Below are 22615 nucleotides of genomic sequence, written 5' to 3'. Positions count from 1 at the left end.
GAAAGCAGTCAAGAGGGATGAGTTCTATAGAAAAGCCTCTTTCCAGCAATTCCGAGTGGGGTTATTCAGCACTTCATGAAAACACAGGGTAATACAGATCTGGCAGTTGCTTCTGTTGAAATGTCTTTCTGCCCATGACATCCATCAAAGGCTTTCAATCATACCTGACCTTGGTATTCCACAGGAGACCAGGATGTGAACGGGCCTGCAGTGGATATGAAGGCTTTTGTAAAAAGAAGTTGCTCTGTGTTTTCAGGAAGAAACAAGAGACGGAGGAGTTCAACCAGAACAACAACAACAACAACAACAACAACAACAACAACAACAACAACAACAAAACAGTTCCTACTTAGATCGCAGTTACACAAATAACAGAAATTGAAGCCCAGAACTCCAGAGCACTCTCAGGTTTCTCTGTATTCCCTCTTGGATCATGCTCCACCGAGGACCAGGCTGTAGAGGACCAGGCTGCAGTAACACCTTCTTCTGATCGCGACTTTGGAAAGGGCTCTTCAGGCAGGCGCTTCAGTCTGAGAGTGATGGGGAGTACACAGACCTGCCGCTGGCGGGGCTGGAGAAGGCAAAGGGCTCCTTGTCCTTGTCTTTGTTGTCATGCTTGTGTTTGTGCTTGTGTTTGTGCTTCTTCTTCTTCTTCTTCTTCTTCTTCTTCTTCTTCTTCTTCTTCTTCTTCTTCTTCTTCTTGTGCTCATGGTGATGATGGTGATGGTGGTCGCTGTGTCTAGAGGACGTAGACTCCTTAGCAAACATCGAGAACAGAGCTGCTCCCATGCAATGCACACTCATCTCCAAAGGCTGCTCCTTACCTATTCTCTTTTGGGACAGTTCCATAGTCCACTGGGGTTTTGTAGTTGGTATGATGTCACAGCCTAATGAATGCTGGGGCATTAGGGAAGACCTGGAGCTCGATGGGCGGTATTTAGAAAGCCCTGGAGATGATGGCCTTTCAAGCATGATGATGGGAAATGAAGGCCTGACTATCATGAACAGTATCCATATCAACCTCCTCCTCATCCTGAGAACTTGAAAAAGGGTTCTGAAATCCAGCGAGCTGAGCATGAGAGCCTGGGTTACTCGAGGATTCCTGGTTGCCTGCTCCGGCTTCTGGAATTATGGTAGGATTCAAGACGGCTTTTTTCTCTTTTAGATTGAGCACAAGCCCGAGTTCTGGCAAGGGTAAGCAGGAAGGTCTACTGAGGCCAAAGAGAGTGAAGTACAAGTCCACAGCACCACACTGTAACCTCCAGTCATGTGCAGTACTTTGCAGACCAGGCTGGCCTTGAACTCACAGAAATCCCAAGTGCTGTGATTAAAGGCATATACACCTGGATGCCAGCTGGTATGTTTTTGACAGAGTCTCATCCTGCTCAGGCTGGTCTGGGCTCGCTAAGTAGCTGAGGGATTATCTTGATCTTGATACAGCTCCTGAGTCAGTATGATAAGATGGCATGCTCTCTGAGATGGAGAACAGAAATATGCAGTCTTTAAAACTACAGGACATCTCTTGTTCTACATTCACTCACTCACTGTCCAGAATTCATTAGTTTCCATAGTTGATCTACTGGGGCTTCATTGCATAATGGAGACTCCATGTTCTTTGTAAATGGTGGATTCTTAGACAACATGTTTAGAATCTTATGCCTTACATATGGAACAGGGTCAGTCTGAATCATATTAAGTGGCCACTGAAGTTCTTCACAACTCTGGTCCACTCTGAAAACTCATGAAGTTGTTTGTTTTCACAATGTTTGGACAAGTTTTACAACAAAACATTCTAGTGAAGAGAGACTTCATGGCTGGTGGTCCTGTCCATGTGCTCACCATTGCTTTGCAATCTTCGCAAGACAGAAGCACGCTGACATCCTCACTCAGTAGAAACACTGCTCTTGTTCTAGAATATCAGTGAGCGAGAGACATGATGCTGGCCCCGGGGTGGGGAATTTTTCCAAGGCCAGGATGGATTCCTGCTGAGCAACGACATCTTTCATAGCGGAGCTCATACTGCCACATAAAATCAGCCTGCTCAAATTCCACCTTCCTCAGGACTGACATATCCGGGTCTATCCTTATCCATAGCAACGGGGAATCGGCGTTTTAAGTAACTTAGTCCATTGCAGAAAGATCCATGTCAATTTCTTCCCCATTCATCAGTGGGATTTTTTTCTTCTTATTCCTTCTGCTTTTAGAGTGGCAGGGTATATTGTGTTTAAGGCTGTTTTCTTCAATTTGCAAGGTGTGGTTGAAGGATCCGTCTAACTCTTGCACTGTTACTTTAAGTGGTCCCTCCCTTTTTTCCATCTTTCACATAACTTATTCCCTGCCACTTTGCTGAGCTGCTACTGAAAAGGATACACCCACTGCTTTATTAAAGGCTGGATGTCTTTGCCAGAGATGTCGGAAATGGACTTCAAAAACCCATAGGTGGAAACCAGCATCTAACTTCACATGTGCGGCTGGAACTTCTGAGACAAAGCAGTACTGGCCAGGCTTAGTAGTTTATTGAAAACCTGTAAGGACAGACGCTCACATAACACTGTTTCCAACTGGACACTGCATCCAATTTGCATTGTAGCATAAATTCCATGCTGATTCTGTTTTCAATCCGTATCATCACGAGGTGAGCTTTACATTGAAACATAGTGTAGTATTCCCAGGACAGTGTATGCGGATGCCTTATTGAAAAGTGAAGGTGAGATGAGGGGCAAGACATTCTGGATACGAAACATCCAAAGAACTGCTGCGCTAACGACTGTGCTAGGCACCACCTGGTCAGGGGCGTCTCATCTATAATCATGGCACTGTGCAGAAGGTTTGTGCTGAAAATACTCATAGACGCATAAGCAGCCACCTCAACAAAAGCCTCATCGATGAAGACAGTCTTAAAACAGGAGTATGGATAGCGACAAGCCAAAATTTCTTCAAAAAATTAAAAAACTTTGTGAAGGTCTGACGTGGTATCTTTGAGTAATGGAAGAAGCTGGGGCAAACAAAAATGTGTAACCTCATGCATATATGGGTCTACAAGTATTTCAAAAGGTCCAATGGCCAAGGAGATATTGGATGCTGCTGTAGGAATAGGAAGCATGTAATGGAAAGTCTTCTTCCTCATGTCGTGGGTATACACTGTCTCCACCAAATCTCCATTGGATATGGCTACCATTGCAGCATCTACCGTAAACTCTAATTTCCATCTACACAACTCAGAGTATGAATCAACACATGGGAACCAAAATCTTGTAGAATTTTGATATCCACAAGAGAAGACACGAGCACCTCTCTCTGCCATACTTCTCTCTACACTGGGTACCACAAAAAGAAGACCTCCTTTCGGCTGATCCAAAGAAAAATTGATATGTATCTTCAGAACCTTTAACTCACAACAGATTTTCTCTGGAAGTTTATGTTGTTGATACAGATGACCTGATGGGTTAATTTGTACGGCCGTGAGTTCTCGAAGCCCTTGTCTCCCTTCTTCCTGTTCATCCTGGAGGACTCGACACCGGTGGGCGGCATGTAGCGCGGGCACCCCGAGAGCCCGGCCACCGCTCCGCTCCTAGACAGCTCCCAGCCGCCTCTGCCTGGTCCCCCGTCATGCACAAGAGCCACTCGCTGGCCGCGGCTGCTCCCAGCCGCCGCCCGCTGACATGCTGCCCAATAAATAAAATCTTTAAAAAAAAAAAAAGAAAAAAGAAACATGGGTGGTAAAAGTCTGTAATTCTCAAAAACATAGTTGTACAAAGACAGAAGCTTCCCAAAAATAATTTAGCAAGGACAATGACTCCAAAAATGTAACTATATACATATATATAATTCTCACTAACAGAGATAGAGCTGAAATGTCCTGACTAGAGGTAGAACTGGAAATTCTAAAATTTCCTAAGCTGTATCAATATACAAAATGTATATACATCAAGATAGTTTTATATTTGTGTGTAAAACATTGGAAACAAAAAAAGACACTAAACATTCAACATACTATAATCTAACAATTTATCTATAGCTAACAGTTGCTAAAGCTAGTTCACTAGAAAATATGTTAATCTACCTATCCCATCTTAACCATACCTTTCCCATCCATACCCTTAAACTTATCTAAAAGAGATACCCGAGTCTGAGCATCACCTTCCATACTCAACCTTAAATGACTAAAACCAACCCTATGCCGATGAATACTATCCCTTAAAGCCAATATTAGGGAAAAGGGGCATTGTTTTCTTAGGATTACTTCCTGCTGAAATAGGATGATGATAACTACATGGGATCCCGCAGGGAAAAAGAAATTAGAGCAATAAAAAGTTTCTAGAGGACTAGCCGTATCATTTGTAGATAGTCTCTGCGTGGCGGGAGATGCTTGACTGAAGTTCTTATTTGAAGCTCTGGCCAGAGTGTAATAAAAAGGGGCACCATTTCAGCTAGCTAGTCTGGAGTTGTCTTGAGCCTTATAGTCCCAAGACAATTTTAGGGTGGTGTTTGTTAGTTCAGAGGCATCAAGCTGAATAGAGTGGAATCAATGAAGTGGGGCCCCTTCATCTTTCCGCAGAGTTCAGAGATTGCTGTTAGGAAATTTTTATTCACTGTGGAGGATTTAAAAATTAATATCAGCACAGAAAGTTTAACTTCCATAGGTAAACATACAGGGAAAGGTAAAAATAAGGACGAAATTAAGAATGATGAAAATTAGGATTTTAGAGAATACAGAGTTAAGACAATAATAGTCTTACATTTTATTTTCTTCTGTCTTACACCAATGGCCTTTTGATATGAGACAGAAACTCTGAATTTCATTTAAACAACATGTTTGAGTTTGGAGAAGGAGGGCCAAGTCCAACTTCAAAGCTAGGTTTGAATTTTATGTGGATAGGGACTATGATAGTGCTGGGAAGGAGGGAAACAGAAAACAGAAAAGTTTAGTATAAGTATTTTACCATAGTCAGGTTCTTCTTTGTATGATGGTTCTTTCTGGATAGCTATCTTCTCTTCGTTAGGCATCTACATGTTCAGTGTCCTTTTGCTTTTTGGAGATGGGTTTCCCTGTAAAGACAAGAACAAAATATTCACCCTACTTTTGTGAGGACTCCATACAATTTGTCGGATATCCCTTGGTGGATGACCTATCATTTCTCCTCATCAAGAGGTTTCTCCTGTTCAAACTGGATCTTGATCAACTTTGATGGTATCCAAATCTTTTCTTCTCCTGTAGAAACAAAGGCAAATACCCCTACCCCAACATAACACATATCCTGGTTTCCATACTGAGGTCAATACATTCTTGAAATACATCGGCTGATTTAGTTCAGAAGTTTTTTCTATTGTCCAGTGTCTTTCTTCGGCTGTTTTTCCTTTCTCATTAGCATTAAGAAAGTTTAATGTTAGTAAAGCATTATGTAATCTGTGTTTGGGGGTCTTTGTTCCCCTGCCTGTTTATAGAGCATTTCCTTTAAAGTGTGATTAGATCTCTCAACCACTGCTTGTCCTGTTGGATTGTGTGGTATACCAGTTGTATGCTTTATGTCATAATATTAAAAAAAAACTGTTCAATTTGGTAGAGACATATGCTGGAGCATTGTCAGTTTTTATTTGTGCTGGTATACCTGTAATACCATTACCTCTAATAGGTGTGCAGTAACAGAATCAGCCTTTTCAGGTCTCGGAGCAGTGGTCCATTAGAACCCTGAAAATATTGTATGGTGCACATATTTTAATTTTCCACATTCTGCAAAGTGAAACCTATCCATTTGCCAGATTTCATTTCTATGTGTACCTTCAGGGTTACTACCTTCTGGTAAAGAGGTTTGGTTATAGAAGGAACAAGTAGGACATTTTTTTTGCTATTTCCTTAGCTTGTTTCCAAGTGATGGAAAATTCCTTTTTTAAACCCTTGCTATTTACATGGTTGTTTTTAAATGAAATTCCAAGGCTCCCGCACACTTCCTATTAATAAACAATTTCATCATTGTCTTGTGCTAGAGGACCTGGCAGACCTGTATTGGACCTGATGTGATATATATATCAAATATATATATATATATATATATATATATATATATATATATATGTCCTATTCCTGATTTTTTCTTGTAATTGCATAAACAGTGAAGTTAATTCAGTATCATCAGGAATAAATTTAGCAGTCTCAATGTGTAAGGCAACCCTCTCTGCATATTGAGAGTTGGTAACTATATTGAGAGGTTCTGTAAAATCCATAACTATCACAAGAATGGCATACAATACTTTCTGCCTTCTGTACAGAGTTATAAGGGCTTTGAACTACTTTACTTGTGTTTCTTGATTTATATACTGCCTTACCTGATTTGTTTGCATCACTGTAGAATGTAGGGACTCCAGAGATTGGTGTTTTTCTTACAAGGCATGGAAGGATCCAAATAGTTTTCTGTATGAATTTTATTCTCTCACTTTTGGGATAATTGTTGCTAATTGTTCCCAAAAAGTTACTGCAAGCTCTTTGCCAATATTCATTATCTTTCCATTACTTAAAGCTACTATAATTTCTGCTGGGTCCATTCCTGTCAGTTGACAAAGTCTCAATTTACCTTTTAAAATCAAATCAGAGATCTTTTCTATATATGTCTTTAGTTTTTATTCTGTTTATGTGGCAGAAATATCCATTCTAATGTGGTATCGTCCCTCACATCAGAATCCCTGAAGGGTATTCTCTATATGGTAATATAACCAGAATACAGTCTAGTTCTGGATCCACATGGTCCACATTTGCTTCTAGTAGTCTCTTTTCTACCCATTCTAATTCCTTTTCAGCTTCGTCTGACAATATCTGTGGACTATTTAAGTCCTTGTCCCCTTTTAGGGTCATTTTCAAGTTTTCCAAATCATGCCCTTCTACAATAATGGTGTGTAGTTGAGAAATCTCTCCTGGTAATTTTTGGAGATCATTGAGAGTCTGGTATCAATCACTCCAGATGTGTACTTCTTGTGGTCTAATTTTCTGTAGATCTATTTTATATCCTAAGTAATTGAAAGAATCTCCTCTTTGTATTTTTTTCCAGGGCAATTTGTAATCCCCAGTGAGGTAAAAATTCCTTTACCTCCTCAAATATTTTTTCTAACATTTCTGCCTTAGAGTCAGCCAACAATATATCATCCATATAATGGAAAATTATGGCTCAGTCATTAAAGGCTAGGCTCACAATCAAAAAATGGTAAATTACAGGTTGTGGAAACTGTTTATGAATTATTTCCAATAGTTTTTGCACAAAATACTGGAACTGGGTGGGACTATTTAACATTCCCTGTGGCAAAACCTTCCATTGATATCTCTTGACTGGCTGAGAATTGTAAGTAAGCACTGTGAAGGCAAATTTTTACCTATAATTTCTTGTAAAGATATAGTGAAGAAGCAATCTTTTAAATCAATAGCTATAATAGGCCATTCTTGAGTTATCAGAGAAGGCAAGAACATTCCAGGCTCTTTACTTTATTGATGACTCTCAGGTCTGTAAGCATTCTCCATTTTCCATATTTGTTTTTTGATAAAAATACAGGAGAATTCCAAGGGCTCGTAGATTCTTTGATATGTCCAGCATTTAGCTGTTCCTGAACCAAATTTTCTAGAGTCTCTAGCTTCTCAGAGGTCATAGGCCATTGCACTACCTAGACAGCTTCATCTGTTAGCCACTTTAAGGGTAGGTCTTTTGGTTGCTCTTATTAGATTGGCACTTGTATTCTGTTTTTGTACAGCCTGGATATTTGTCTTCTGTCTTATATAGTGCTTTACAATACTTTTCTACATCCATGAATTTGTTTATAGTTCCTATATAATACTGGAGGGATGTTAATTTGGGCATTCCACTGTTGCAATAGATCATGACCCCATAGATTTATTGCCATATCAGCCATATATGGTCTCAGCCTTCCTCGTTGTCCTTCTGGCCCTATACACTCAACCTATCTTGGGCTTTGTTTTACTTGAGATAGGGTTCCAATCCCTAAGAATTGAACATTTGTCTCCTGCAGGGGCCATCTTGCAGGTCAAGATTTTTGAGTTATAATAGTGACATCCACCCTTGTGTCCTCCAAGCCCATTATCATAATGTTATTTATTTGTTATCTTTTTAAAATTTTTTTCCTTTTAAAATTTAAATTAGAAACAAGTTTGTTTTACATGTCAATCATAGTTCTCCCTTCCCTCCTCCCCTGACCCCCACCAAAACCCTATCCCATCCCCTTTCAGTTCCCCGGGAGGGGGAGGCCTACAATGGGGGATTTTTAAAGTTGGTCATATCATTTGGAGTAGAGCCTAGGCCCTCCCCCATGTGTCTAGGCTGAGAGAGTATCCCTCTATGTGGGATGGGCTCCCAAAGTCCATTCACATACTAGGGATAAATACTGATTCACTACCAGAGGCCCCATAGATTGGCCAGGCCTGCTAACTGACACCCATGATCAGGGGGTCTGGATTAGTCCTATGCTGGTTTCCCAGCTGTCAGTCTGTGGTCCATGAGCTCTCCCTTGTTCAGGTCAGCTGTTTCTGTGGGTTTCTCCAGTCTGGTCTTGACCCCTTTGCTCACTGGATTCCAGGAGTTTAGCTCAGTGTTTACCTGTGGCTGTCTGCTTCTGTTTCCATCAGCTACTGGATGAAGGTTCTAGGACGGCATACAAGGTAGTCATCAATCTCATTATTGGAGAAGGACATTTAAGGTAGCCTCTCCACTATTGCTTATATTCTTAGTTGGGGTCATCCTTGTAAATCTCTGGACATTTCCCTAGTGCCAGATTTCTCTTTAAACCCTTAGTGGCTCCCTCTATTATGGTATCTCTTTTCTTGCTCTCCTCTATTCTCCCCCATCTCAATCTTCCTGCTCCCTCATGTTCTCCTCTCTCCTCCTCTTCTCCCCTGTCTTTCTCATAACTCCCTCTTCTCCTCCTCTAATGCTCCCAATTTGATCAAGAGATCTTGTCTCTTTCCCCTTCTCTGGGGGAACATGTATGTCTCTCTTAGGGTCCTCCTTGTTACTAGCTTTTCTGGCAGAGTGGACTTTAGGCTGCTAATCTTTTGCTCTATGTCTAAAATCCATATATGAGTGAGTACATATCATGTTTGTCTTTTGGTGACTGGTTTACCTGGCTCAAAATGGTTTCTTCTAATTCCATCCATTTGCCTGTGAATTTCAAGATTCCATTGTTTTTTTTTTTCCCCGCTGAGTAGTACTCTGCTGTATAAATGTACCACTTTTTTTCTATCCAGTCTTCAGCTGAGGGGCATCTAGGTTGCTTCTAGGTTCTGGTTATTACAAATAATGCTGCTATGAACACAGTTGAACAGATGTCCTAGTTGTATTGATGTGCATCTTTTGGGTATATGCCTAAGAGTGGAAATGCTGGAACTTGTTGTAGACTGATTCCCATTTTCCTGAGGAACCACCATACTGATTTCCAAAGTGGCTGTACAAGTTGGCACTCCTACCAGCAGTGGAGAAATGTTCCCCTTTCTCTAATCCTCTCCAGCATAACTTGTCATTGGTGTTTTTGATTTTAGCCATTCTGAAAGAAGTAAGATAGTATCTCAGAGTTGGTTTGATTTGCATTTCCCTGATGGCTAAGGATGTTGAGTATCTTTCAGCCATTTTTAGATTCCTCTATTGAGAATTCTCTATTTAGTTCTGTACCCTATTTTTTAATTGGATTACTTGGTGTTTTGGTGACTATTTTCTTGAGTTCTGTGCATATTTTATGAATCAGCCCTCTGTCTGATGTGGACAAGAGACAGCAGGAAGATTGAGTTGGGGGAAGAATAGAGGAGAGCAAGAAAAGACATACCATAATAGATTTAAAGAGAAACCAGGCACTAGGGAAATGTCCAGAGATCTACAAGGATGACCCCAACTAAGTATCTAAGCAACTGAACTGAAATCCAGTTGTAGAGAGGGAGAAGTGATGAGCAAGGGGGTCAAGACCAGGCTGGTGAAACCCACAGAAACAGATGACCTGAACAAGGGGTAGTTCATGAACTCCAGACTGATAGCTGGGAAACCAGCATAGGACTGATCTAGACTCCATGTATGTGGTTATCAGGGAGGAAGCCTTGGAAATCTATGGAGCCTCTGGTAGTAGATCAATACTTATCCCTAGCATAGGAATGGACTTTCGGAGCCCATTCCACATAGAGGGTTACTCTCTCAGCCTAGACACATGGGGGAGGGCCTAGGCCCTATCCCAAACGATATGATAGACTCTGAAGATCCTCCATGGAAGGCCTCACTCTCCCTGGGGAGCAGAAAAGGTATGGGATAGGTAGGGTGTCAGGGGGACAGGGGAGGAGGGGACAGAGAGGGAACTGGGATTGACATGTAAAACAATCATGTTTTTAATATAAATTAAAAAATGGGAAAGAATATAAATAAAAAAGGGAAAAATCATATATATATGATGTTGAATCTATCAGCCATTTTTAGATTCCTCTATTTAGAATTCTCTATTTAGTTCTGTACCCCACTTTTTAATTGGATTATTTGGTGTTTTGGTGACTAGCTTCTTGAGTTGTTTGTATATTTTGGAAATCAGCCCTCTGTCAGATGTGGGGCTGGTGAATATCTTTTCCCATTCTGTGGGCTGCCAGTTTATATTGTTGATTGTGTCCTTTGCCTTACAGAAGCTTCTCAGTTTCAGGAGGTCCCATTTGTTAATTGTCGATCTCAGTGTCTATGCTACTGGTGTTATGTTCAGGAAGCAATCTCTTGTACCAATCCATTCAAGGGTACTTCCCACTTTCTCTTTTAAGAGGTTCAGTGTGGCTGGATTTATGTTGAGGTCTTTGATACATCTGGCAATAGATATGGATCTATCTGCAGTCTTCTGCATGCCAGAATCCAGTTGTGCCAGCACCATTTGTTAAAGAATCTTTCTTTTTTCCATTGTATAGTTTTAGCTTCTTTGTCAAAGATCAGGTATTCATAATATCAGGGTTTTCAATTCTATTCCATTGGTTTACTTGTCTATTTTTGTGCCAATACCAAGCTGTTTTCAGGACTATAACTCTGTAATAGAGCTTAAAGTCACAGATGGTGATGCCCCCTAAGTTTCCTCTATCGAACAGGGTTCTTTTGGCTTTCCTGGGTCTTTTGTTTTTCCATATAAAGTTGAGTATTGTTTTTTCAAGTTCTGTGAACTGTGCTGGTATTTTGATGGGGATTGTATTGAATCTGTAGATTACTTTTGACAAGATTGCCATTTTTACTATGTTGATCCTACCCATCCAACAGCACGGGAGATCTTTCCATTTTCTGGTATCTTTTTTAATGTCTTTCTTTAAAGACTCAAAGTTCTTTCACTTGGTTAGTTAGTGTTACCACAAGATATTTTATGTTGTTTGTGGCTATTATAAAGGGTGATGGTTCTCTGATTTCTTTCTCCATCCATTTCTTGTCTATGTATAGTAGGGCTAGTGATTTTTTTAAGTTAATATTGTATCCTGCCACTTTGCTGAAGGTGTTTATCAGCTTTAGGAGTTCCCTGGCAGAGTTTTTGGGTCACTTATATAAACTATTATATCATCTGCAAATAGTAAAAGTTTGACTTCTTCCTTTCCAATATGTATTCCCTTGATTTCTTTTTGTTGTCTTATTGCTCCAGCAAGAACTTCAAGTACAATATAGAACAGATATGGAGAGAGTGGGCAACCTTGTCTTGTTCCTGATTTTAGAGGAATGGCTTTGAGTTTCTCTCCATTTAGTTTGATGTTGGCTGTTAGTTTACAGTATATTGCTTTTATCATGTTTAGATAAGTTCCTGTTATCCCTGATCTCTCCAAGACCTTTATCATGAAGGGATGTTGGATTCTGTCAAAGGCTTTTTCAGTATCTAGTGAGATAAACATGTCATTTTTCTTTTGAAGTTTTGTTACATGATGTATTACATGATATTTTTTGTATGTTGAACCATCCCTGTATCCCTGGGATGAAGCCTACTTGATCATTGTGAATTATTTTTCTGATGTGCTCTTGGATTTGACTTGCCAGTATTTTGTTGAGCATTTTTGCATCAATGTTCATGTTCTGTAGTTCTCCTTCTTAGTTGTATCTTTGTGTGGCTTGGGTACCAAGGTTTATTTGAACTCTTAATTTAGGTCATTGATCATTTATAGAAGTTTGCCAAAATATACAGTTTTTTTTATTCATCCAGGTATGTTTGATTCATCCTCTGTAGCTAATCTACCATCTAGAGTGGTATGATTTTTTTACGATAGTCATTGAATTTTTTGATCATCCTGAGGAGTATTGTCCTCCAGAGTGACTGGGAATGACTGAATCACTTTTGATGTGGGGGCCTTCGAGAGTCCCCCCAAGGAGTTTCCTGATCGTAAAGGGTTTCCTTGCTTGTCCCTGGTCAATCTACATTTATTGGTCCAGTGTTGGCCTTTGCCAAATCCTCTACATAATCCAGAAGGTTGAGGCCTTCTGTTTGATGCATTCCTAGGAATGCCTTGTCTACAACTTGTTCTTAGATGTCCTGTTCTACCACAAGTACCATCTAGTATTTGGACGTCTTTTCCAACCTCTGGAGACCACGTCTCCTACTTAAGTTTCAGTGTCATAACCGTTATACTCAATGTTGGTTGTGTGCAGGATCCATTCATCCAATGGTGCTGATCTGGTCTTTAAGGGCCAAATCACCTTTTTGCATTGTGGATTCACATTCTCATAAGCTAAAGATTCTATGAGTATTCACCCAGCTTCTGGATCTGCTACCCCTATTTGTACTGCTCTAAACAATCTTTGCAAAAATGCAGTATAACGTTCCCTCTGTTCCTGCAACACCTTGGTATAGTGTCCAATTCTCTCCCCTGATTCATGAACCTTACCACAAGCATTCAAAGCTGCTGTATGGCATAGAGACAAGATGTGTTCATCATACACAGCTTGAGTTTCTGGATCAGTATAAAGACCCGTACCAAGAATTTTATCTTGGGGGGCTTTATAACCTTTCTTTAAGCCTTGAAGTTCAAGAGCTTTAGCTCTTCCCTACATAAAGCCCTCCATTCAATTTGAGATGAATTTTCAAGGCAGCTGATATTAATTGGCTCCAATCCTTGGTGGTCACCCTATTACTCTTTGCCCATGACTCTACTAATTGCCCCCCATATGGTGAGTGCATGCCATAAGAGACAACTGTTTCCTTTATACCATTTAAATCTCTCATGCTTATTGCTTCCCAATGACAATCAACAAAACCTTTTGTTGTTGTTGTTGTTGTTGTTGTTGTTGTTGTTGTTGCTGGTTTTTCAGTAACAGCTATGGGCAAAGCCATAGGAGATGATAATAATGACTTTAGGTAGATCTTCCCTGACTCTGAAAGGTGCAGGTAATATTAAATCTTTTTCATGCCTTATTATTTGTATCTCTGCTTCTGTTGTATTGGATTGAAGGTCTTCTAAGGACTATAATCTATTCATCATTGTTTCTCTGGGTGTTTGAACTTCCTGGACCATGTAAATTTCTAAAGATTTCATTGAATCAGTCAGTTTCCTGTTCTCTTCATTTATATATAATTCTAAACATTTAATATTCTCATCCTTAGATATTATCTGAATGGCATGTAAACTGCCTTCCAGGAACAACATTCTATCTGCTAGCTTGTCATTAGTCTCAGACATGGAACACATTTTTTTATTAATTTGTTACTATATTCCATTTTTCGTGTTCTGTTTGTCAAATCATCACTACTGTTTTTGATAGTCTGAATCCTTTTTACTAAGCTTCTCATTACCAGTCTGTGAAGTATCTTCTATTGTATGAATCCTTTTTACTAAGTTCTCATTAGCAGTCTGTAAGGTATCTTCTTGTCTAAATCCTTTTTACTAAATTTTCATTGCCATTCTGTAATGAATGTATGATTTTTATAAGTTCTTCATTTTTTGCCCTATTATCAAACCATTTATTTAATGAATTATATGGATTACCAAAGTGATAGCCACTACAGCAGATAGAAAACATATCTCATCCATATAAGAAACAAAAAGATTCCTAACGTCCTGCATTGTAAGATTATCCACCATAGGTATAGAGTAGTTACTCTTGTTTATTATTAATAGCTTAAAATACAAAGAATTCAGCAATTACCTTCAGAAATATCCTTGTCCCAGAACTTCGGTGTTCCATTTTACTTGTAGATCTCAACTTGTAGTATCTATGTTTAGCCAGCAGGAGACGCAGGTGTACTGCCAGATAGGGTTCGGCACCGGGATGGTCCCAAAGTGGAATCTGTGAATTCTTAGCAACTCCCAACAAATTCTAAACAAGTGAGATTTTGTTAAGAGGATGAAAACAAGCCCCGCGCAAATCGTAAGGAACCGCAGAGCTGGCAAGTGTGGGAAACTGAGCGATCACCACGGTAGTGTCACTGGTGGACACGCGCGTAGGAGCGTGGCAAAACACAACGACAGAGCGATCAAATCAAAATTGAATCCGTGTGTGCGGTGCGGACTGCTGCACCAGCTCCCGGAGCGTAGGGGGACAGGCGTGCCGTGGGGGCAGCGCATGGACACAGCTAAATCGCTGGCGGTTATTAGGGACAGAGTGTGCTGGCAAGAGGATGGGAGTGGGGGCGCTGGTGCTCACGGTGGGTACTGCTAAGCTGCAGCAGGGGCAGTTATCAGCGCCAGAGCGCAAATATGCAACACCGGGAAAGTAACTTACTCTCCACACGTGTGTGGCCACTGTGGATCCAGTGAATTTTCCCACAGACGCCAGATATTTCGTGGGGATCAAGATTCACTAGACTCAGTACAGGTTAAGTGAAATTTATTCGGGGGCGGTGACCGGCACAGGTTCCAGCAGCAAGGATCCACCCAGGCTGTTCTCTGTGACCCGACCAGAAGCCAGAGAGAGTGCTGGGGTCTGAAAACCCAGATGTAGTCCTGCTCTTTGTCACGTCTGCACCTGTGACCACACCCAAATGGGCGTGGTCAGTGCTACAGGTGTGGGCAGGGTGGATATCTCATTACGCGCGCACACACACAGATACACACAGACGCACACAGAGGCACACAGACACACAGACACACAGACACACACACACACACACACACACACACACACACACACACACACACACACCTACCTCAAGAGACTAGACATCAAACCCCCAAATAATCAAATTAAAAATGGAATAAATATCTAAACAGATAATTCTCAATAGTAGTACTCCAAACACTTATTAAAGACTTTGATGATCCCCTATGGACGGTCTCACCGTAGGTGAGATGGGATGGGATTGGGGAGGGGCATGGGAGGATGAGAGGGAGAATGAATGGGGATTGATATGTAAAATAAGATTATTTCTAAATTTTCTTTTTTTTTTTTGAGAAGGAAAGGGTTTATTTTTATTTATTTATTTATTTTTTTGAGAAGGAAAGACTTACACATCCTGACCTCAGTCCATTATTGAGAGAAGTCAAGAGCAAGAATTCAAGCTGGAGCTGAGGCAGGAACCATGAAAGAACCATGTCTGCTTATTGGCTTTCTTCCAGAGACTAGACCCACTTGGCCTAGAGATGGAACCACCCACTGTTGTAATTTAAGAAAAATGGCACTCAAGAGAAAGAAGACATGTGACAGGGTTCAAGCAGAGTTTTTTTTTTTTTTTTTTTTTTAATTAGGGAAAGGGATCATAAAAAGGGGAAAGGGGAAGGGGGAGACCAACCTCCAGGGACAGGAGCAGCAGGAGAGAGGAAAGAGGGTGGATGGAGAGAGGGAGGGTGAAGGAAAGGGAGGGAGAGAGGGAGAGGAACAGACAGAGGGGGAGAAAGAGAGAAGGATGGGAGGTGGAGAAGGATGAGAGGTGGGCAGGGCCCTTTTAAAAGGGAACACAGTGAATATACACAGGTGGTGCTCTTAGTGGCTGAAACTGAGGGTGTATCCTGTCAGAACCCCAAGGACAGGCCAGTACAGATGCCTGAATACTAACACCCACAGTTGGCTAGGCCCTCCTCCGTCAATTAGAAATGGAGAAAATGCCCCCACAGACATGCCCACAGGCCAATATGAGGGAGGCAAGTCCTCAGTTGAGGTTTCTTCTTCCAGATGTGTCAAACTGACAACCAAGATTACCCATCACAGGAATTTGGGCAGCTTATTTAATTATCTGTGGCTCCATTTCCATATCTATAAAATGTGGCTACTGAGGGCTACCATACTGGGTTTTTTTTGGGGGGGGGGAGTCATGCTAAATGAGTACAATAGAGATATTTAAGTTGAAATTTTTGACCAATAAATCAAGATAAAATAAATATAAGATACAGTATACTACAACTATACTTTTGTTTGATGGTTTAAAGGTTAATAATTTTGTGTGTTTGTGTGAGAGCAGATACCCATAGCCAGAAGAGGGAGTTCTTTTTCCTGGAGCTGGAGTTACAGGCAGTTTTGAATTGCCCCTACTTGGGTGTTGGGAAGTGAACTGGTTTCCTCTGTAAGAACAATAAGTGTCTAGCCCATGCCTCTTTGCTTTTGGAGACTGGGTCTCACTCTGAAGTGTTGGGACCCAGCCCCCACGGGGTCTCTGTGAGTTGTTTTCCAGCATAGCCACAGGTACCTCCTGTTTTCCTGGCCTGACCCACTAGCATCAACATCCTGTTCTGAACCTTTCTTGTTTTGAAACGTTATGCCTTTTCCCATCCCCTTCTTGCTTTGTTGGCCGTGGGTGGGGGTTGTGGTGTCCTTGTTTATGATAGTGCGTGGGAATATATTCTGCTAGCAGGTAGTGTTTTCCATCTTCTCTTATTACATAAACTGCTGGCTGCAATAAACTGATGGCATTCGCTTCTACCGAATGACCCGCATTGTGTCCGATTGTTTCTAAATTAAATAAATAAATTAAAAAAGAAATGTTGAACATACTTAGCTATCATGGAAAATGCAAATCAAATAAATATGAGATTCCACCTGTCAGAGTGGCTAAGATCAAAAACACAAGTGACAGTTCATGCTGGAGAGGCTGTGGAGCATTCTTGTAGGAGTGTAACTTGTACAGCCACTTTGGAAATCTGTATGACAGTTTCTCAGAAAATTTGGAATCGACCTCAGAACCCAGTTATACAATGCTTAGGCATATACCCAAAGAAAGCTCAATCATATCACAAGGACACTTGCTCAATGATGTTCAAAGCAGCTTTATTATTAATAGCCAGAAACTGAAAACAATATAGGTATCACTCTACAGAATAATGGGTTAAAAATGTGATATATTTTCACAATGAACTGTTACTCGGTTGTTAAAAACAATGACAACTGAATGGGATGAGCTGATTCCTGAGTCCATGACTGACTTCATGGAGAAGATACAGCTGGGGTCTATGTTGAAGTCTGTGGCACAGGTTTCTACTATGGCCCCGACAGAGCCCTGGGATCTGTTCCACAGCCTGTGGCTTTGTAGGAGTCTGGAGGCCATGCTTCACCATGGTTCATACAGATGTGTGTGCCCCATGCTGCCAGCCAGGGCAATGGTGTCATCCCAGGCCAACCTGTTGCTAAGGGCCATGGCTAGGTTCATGGCCCTCTTGCAACCACTGTATGGATTTATGTATATGGATCCTGTTGCCCAATGAAGGCCATGAGAGTGCCCATTATCAGGTCAGCCACCTGACTGGTTTCCAAAGGCCAGGATACATGCAGGCCAGGATACATGCAGATCCCGAATGGCCTGCACTGTTACCTATGCCAGTGATGTCTAGGCTAGAGATACACCTGAGGGCCATGACTGTGTCTACTGCACTACTGCAACCAGGGTCTGTGCTGATGTCTGAGGCTCCTATTACTATTGAAGATCATGCAGATTCTCAAGGTCATGGGGATGCTGGTGTCTGAGGGCCACACTGCTTCCGAGGCCCATGCTGATCAGAGTAGCCTGCACTGCCACCTGTGGCCATGGTGGCATCCAGACCTGGGGATGAAGACCACATCTGGGTCCATAGTCCTACTTCCAAGGTTATTTGTGCTGAAGTCTGAGTCTCTTGTCCCCACCAAAGCTCATAGAGAAGCCTAGGGTTGGGTCCACCACCTGAGGCCTTTACACAGTCTGGGGGTCATGCTGCTACCAGAACCACCCCTACATGAGTGTCTATTGTTTTCACCCACAACCAGGATCTCATCTGGGTCCAAGCTCCTGCCAATGGCCATGTCTGAGTCTGAGGTCCATTTACAGGTGGGGTGTGTGTTGATGTTTGTGGCCCATGTCACCTCAGGGAGCCTTAGGAACCATGCAAGATGAAATCAGAGGGCCATGCTGAGTGGACCACACCTTTCACTGGCCCAGGGATTTTTTTCTGAGGTTGTCCCTTTTCTTTCAATGAGACAATATTTCCATTCTGACTCACTATTCCTGGTGGAAGACTATCACTCTACATGAGGTCATGTCAATATAAGGAACCCCGGTCCTCTGGCTGGCGGCCAAGCCTCAGGTGAGTCTGGGTGCTGCTCTGCCCCCAAACTCCCCCATTAACCCCTGCTACCTTCTGCCTGAACCCCCCCTCACAAGAGTGGTCGTGCCCAGACTGGAAGGCCCACCCTGAGTCTGGACACACCTCACCCTTGCCCATCCACTGCCCTCTGCCATCCGGCTGCCACCTGAGCCTGAGCCCTCCGCCTGCCACCTAAGAGAGGGAGAGACCCCATCTGCACCCACTGGAAGAAGGGATGAGAAAACGACAGAGTAAGAACACACTCAACAACAGAAAAACCAATATGACACCACCAGAATCTAGGGACTCCACAACAGCAAGAACTGAAAAACCCAATGTAGAGAATGAAGAAGAGATGGACCTTAAAAATTATCTTATGAAGATGATAGAGACCATTAAAGAGGAAACAAGAAAATCCCTTAAAGAAATAGAAGAAAAAACAAGCAAAAATTTACATGAAATGGAGGAAAAGACAAACCAAAAAATTCAAGAAATAAACAAATCCCTTAAAGAATCTAAATTAAAAAAAAAAAAACCAAACAAGTGAAGGAAACAATTCAAAGAGTTCACAGTTTGAAAGAACAATTAGAAACACATCTGGGTCCATAGTCCTACTTCCAAGGAAGTGTTTTCCAAGAAAACACAGAATGAGGGGATGCTGGAAATAAAAAAGCTGGGTAAATGATCAGGAACCACTGATGTAAGCATAACCAATAGAATACAAGAGATGGAAGAGAGAATCTCAGGAGTTGAAGACTCATTAGAGGATATACAGTCATCGACCAAAGAAAATCTCAAGTCCAACAAATTCCTAACACAAAATATCCAGGAAATATGGGATACTGTGAAAAGACCAAACCTAAGAATAAGAAGGCGAAGAAATTCAGATCAAAGGTACAGAAAACTTATTCAACAAAATCACAGAAGAAAAGTTCACCAGCCTAAAGAAGGATATGCCTATAAAAGTACAAGAAGCTTACAGAACACCAAATAGATTGGACCACAAAAAGAAGTCCCCTAGCCACATAATAATCAAAACAACAAACTCACAGAATAAAGAAAAAATATTAAGAGCAGCAAAAGAAAAAGGCCAAGTAACATACAAAGGCAGACCTATCTGAATTATACCTGACTTCTCAATGGAAACTTTGAAAGCCAGAATATCACGGATAGATGTCCTACAAATGCTAAGGGAACATGGATGTCAGCTCAGACTACTGTAGCCAGCAAAGCTTTCAATCACTATATATGGAGAAAACAAGATATTCCATGACAAAATCAGATTTAAGGAATGCATATCCACAAATCCAGCCCTAAAGAAATTAATGGAAGGAAAATTCCAATGTAATGAAGATAACTATGCTCAAAAAACCATAGGCAATAGATAATCCCACTTTACCAAACACCAAAAAAGGTGGGGAAATCCACACACAATGACACCACCACCAACAAATCCAAAACAAACAAGAGTCAACAATCAATGGTCATTAATATCTCTCAATGTCAATGGTCTTAACTTGCCTATAAAAAGATACAGGCTAACAGAATGGATATGAAGACAGAATCCATCCTTCTGCTGCATACAAGAAACACATCTCAACTTCAAAGACAAATGGTACCTCAAAATAAAGGGTTGGGAGATTTTCCAATCAAATGGACCCAAGAAACAAGCTGGTGTAGCAATCCTAATATCTAACAAATTAGACTTTAAACTAAAGTCAATCAAAAGACATGAAGAAGGGCATTTCATACTTATCACAGGAAAAGTCCATCAAGATGAAGTCTCAATCCTGAACATCTATGCCCCAAATACAAAGGCACCCACATTTGTAAAAGAAACGTTACTAAAGCTCAAATCACACATAAAATCTCACACACTTATAGTAGGAGACTTCAATACCCTGTTCTCACCACTAGATAGGACCACCAGACAGAAATTTAACAAAGAAACAAAAGAACTAACAGATGTTATTACCCAATTGGGTTTAACAGATATCTATAGAACATTCCATCCAAATGCAAAACAATTTACCTTCTTCTCAGCACCACATGGAACCTTCTCTAAAATTGACCACATACTTGGAAACATAGCAAACTTACACAGATACAAAAAAAATTGGTTTAACCCCCTCTATCTTATCAGACCACCATGCTTTAAAGTTAGAATTCAACAACAACACAAATTGCAGAAACCCTACAAACTCATGGAAATTAAATAATGTGCAATTAAACCATTCCTGGGTCAAGGAAGAAATAAAAAAGAAATTAAAGACTTCTTAGAATTCAATGAGAATGAAGACACAACCGATAGCTGAGGAACCAGCATAAGACTCGACCAGGCCCCCTGAACGTGGGTGTCAGTTGGGGGGCTTGGGCAGTCTATGGGGCCACTGGAAGTGGAATAGTATTTATCCCTAGTGCATGAATGTGCTTTTGGAGCCCATTCCCTATGGAGGGATACTCTCTCAGCCTAGATAGAGTATCCCAGGAAGGGTCTATGTCCTGCCCCAAATAATATGACAGAGTTTGATGATCCTCTATGGGAGGCCTCACCTAACCTGAGGAGTGCATGGGGGGATGGGATGGGAGGATGGTATGAGAGGGAGAGGGAATTGGGATTGGTACATAAAATAAGATTGTTTTTAATTTAAATAAAACTTAATTTAAAAAAAGACACTGCCCACCACCCACTAGTAATCCTTAAGCCCTGTACAGCAGTCACCAATAGCATCTCCTCCCCTGGACCCCATAACCTGGCCCACAACACCTTACAGAGGACTCCTGCTCTACTGAAGGCTACACAGGTTTTAGAAACCCCAGAAGATACCCACTATACTGGAGGCCACATTGGTATCAGGAACCCTAGGAATTCCAGGTACCTGGACCCAAGAGACCACACTGGTATTCAGAACCTTAGAGGCCATGCTATAACCCAGAACCCCAGAAACTCTGAAGGTTAGTGAGTACCGAAAACCCTAGAGGCCAAGTAGGCTATCAATATCCCGGCAAAGACACACCACTTTTCCTGAAGCCTTACTGATCACCAGAGCCAAAGGCCACTCAGATCAGAAAACCAGAAAGTACATAGAAAACAAGATGGAAAATCATCCATAAAGCATCCATTCAACAAGGATAAACTCAGAAATAATCACCTAAGCTAATAGTAACCCCAAACCTAGATGACTAGAAGTCAGCATAAGAACACATTAGAGCCCAACCATCCCCCATGTTACCTATAACCACTGGAGCCTCGGCTCTGAATGCACCTGGAGAAGTGAGTGTCTGGGTTCCTGCCTGGAGGACCCTATTATTTAGGCCCTGGCCCCAGAGGAACATCCCATATGCCACCACCAAGCAGGAAAGCCCCAGACACCTAGGAGCAGCCTTCCCACACCCTCAACCATCCCCCATGATACCTACGACCACCAGAACCTTCAGCCTACCTACACATGGAGAAGGCCCAGGGCCATATCAGTGTCCACCAGAGGTATGAACTTGCCTCTACCTGGAAGAAGAGTCACAGGCCCCACCTTCACCAATTGCAGGTAGAGGGATCTCCTGAAAAACAGGACTCACCTGCTCCCACTAGAGGAAAAGATGGGTAGACAACAGTATAAGAACACATTCAAAAACACAAAGAGCAATATGGCAGCACCAGAATCTACTGGTTCTGCATCAGCAGTAGTTTACAGCAGAAGAAAGCAACCTTAAAATATTTTTATGAGGATGATAGAAGCCCTTAAAGAGGAAATGAAAAGCTAACTTTAAAAAGTGGAGGAAAAGATAAACAACAAAATAGAAAAAAAATCAACAATTTCCTTAAAGAAAACCAATAAGAAATAATCAAACAAGTCCAAGACTTGAAATTTGAAATAGTGGCAATAAAGAAAACACAAACTGAGGGAATTCTGGAAATGGAAAATATGGATGAATTAACATGAACTACAGATGCAAGCATAAGCAACAGAATGCAAGAGATGAAAGAGAGAATCTCAGATGTTGAAGATAGAATAGAGGAAATAGATTCATTAGTCACAGAAAATGTTAAATGAAAAATTTCTTAACATAAAACATTCAGGAAATCTGAGAAACCGTGAAAAGACCAAACCTAAGCATTATAGGGACAGAAGAAGAAATCCAGCTCAAAGTCATAGAGAATATACTCAACAA

The 22615-nt window shown here is 41.3% G+C and overlaps 2 protein-coding genes across 2 annotated transcripts; both read right to left on the bottom strand.

The window, feature by feature from the left end:
- Nucleotides 1-525: 525 nt before the first annotated feature.
- LOC118239112 (transcription initiation factor TFIID subunit 2-like) lies at nucleotides 526-2070 on the bottom strand. The gene is given in 3 exon segments (XM_035447087.1): nucleotides 526-973; nucleotides 975-1301; nucleotides 1934-2070. Coding segments are annotated over 3 exon segments (912 nt in total).
- Nucleotides 2071-2109: 39 nt separating this feature from the next.
- On the bottom strand, nucleotides 2110-6847 carry LOC107977516 (transcription initiation factor TFIID subunit 2-like). The gene is given in 3 exon segments (XM_035447086.1): nucleotides 2110-2301; nucleotides 2546-3571; nucleotides 6710-6847. Coding segments are annotated over 3 exon segments (1344 nt in total). The 3' UTR covers nucleotides 2110-2121.
- Nucleotides 6848-22615: the final 15768 nt, after the last annotated feature.

The sequence above is a fragment of the Cricetulus griseus genome, chromosome 6 (assembly GCF_003668045.3).
Source record: "Cricetulus griseus strain 17A/GY chromosome 6, alternate assembly CriGri-PICRH-1.0, whole genome shotgun sequence".
Classification (NCBI taxonomy): Eukaryota; Metazoa; Chordata; class Mammalia; order Rodentia; family Cricetidae; genus Cricetulus; species Cricetulus griseus.
The sequence above is the reverse complement of the archived record's forward strand: the minus strand, read 5'-3'. Positions and strand labels throughout refer to the sequence as shown.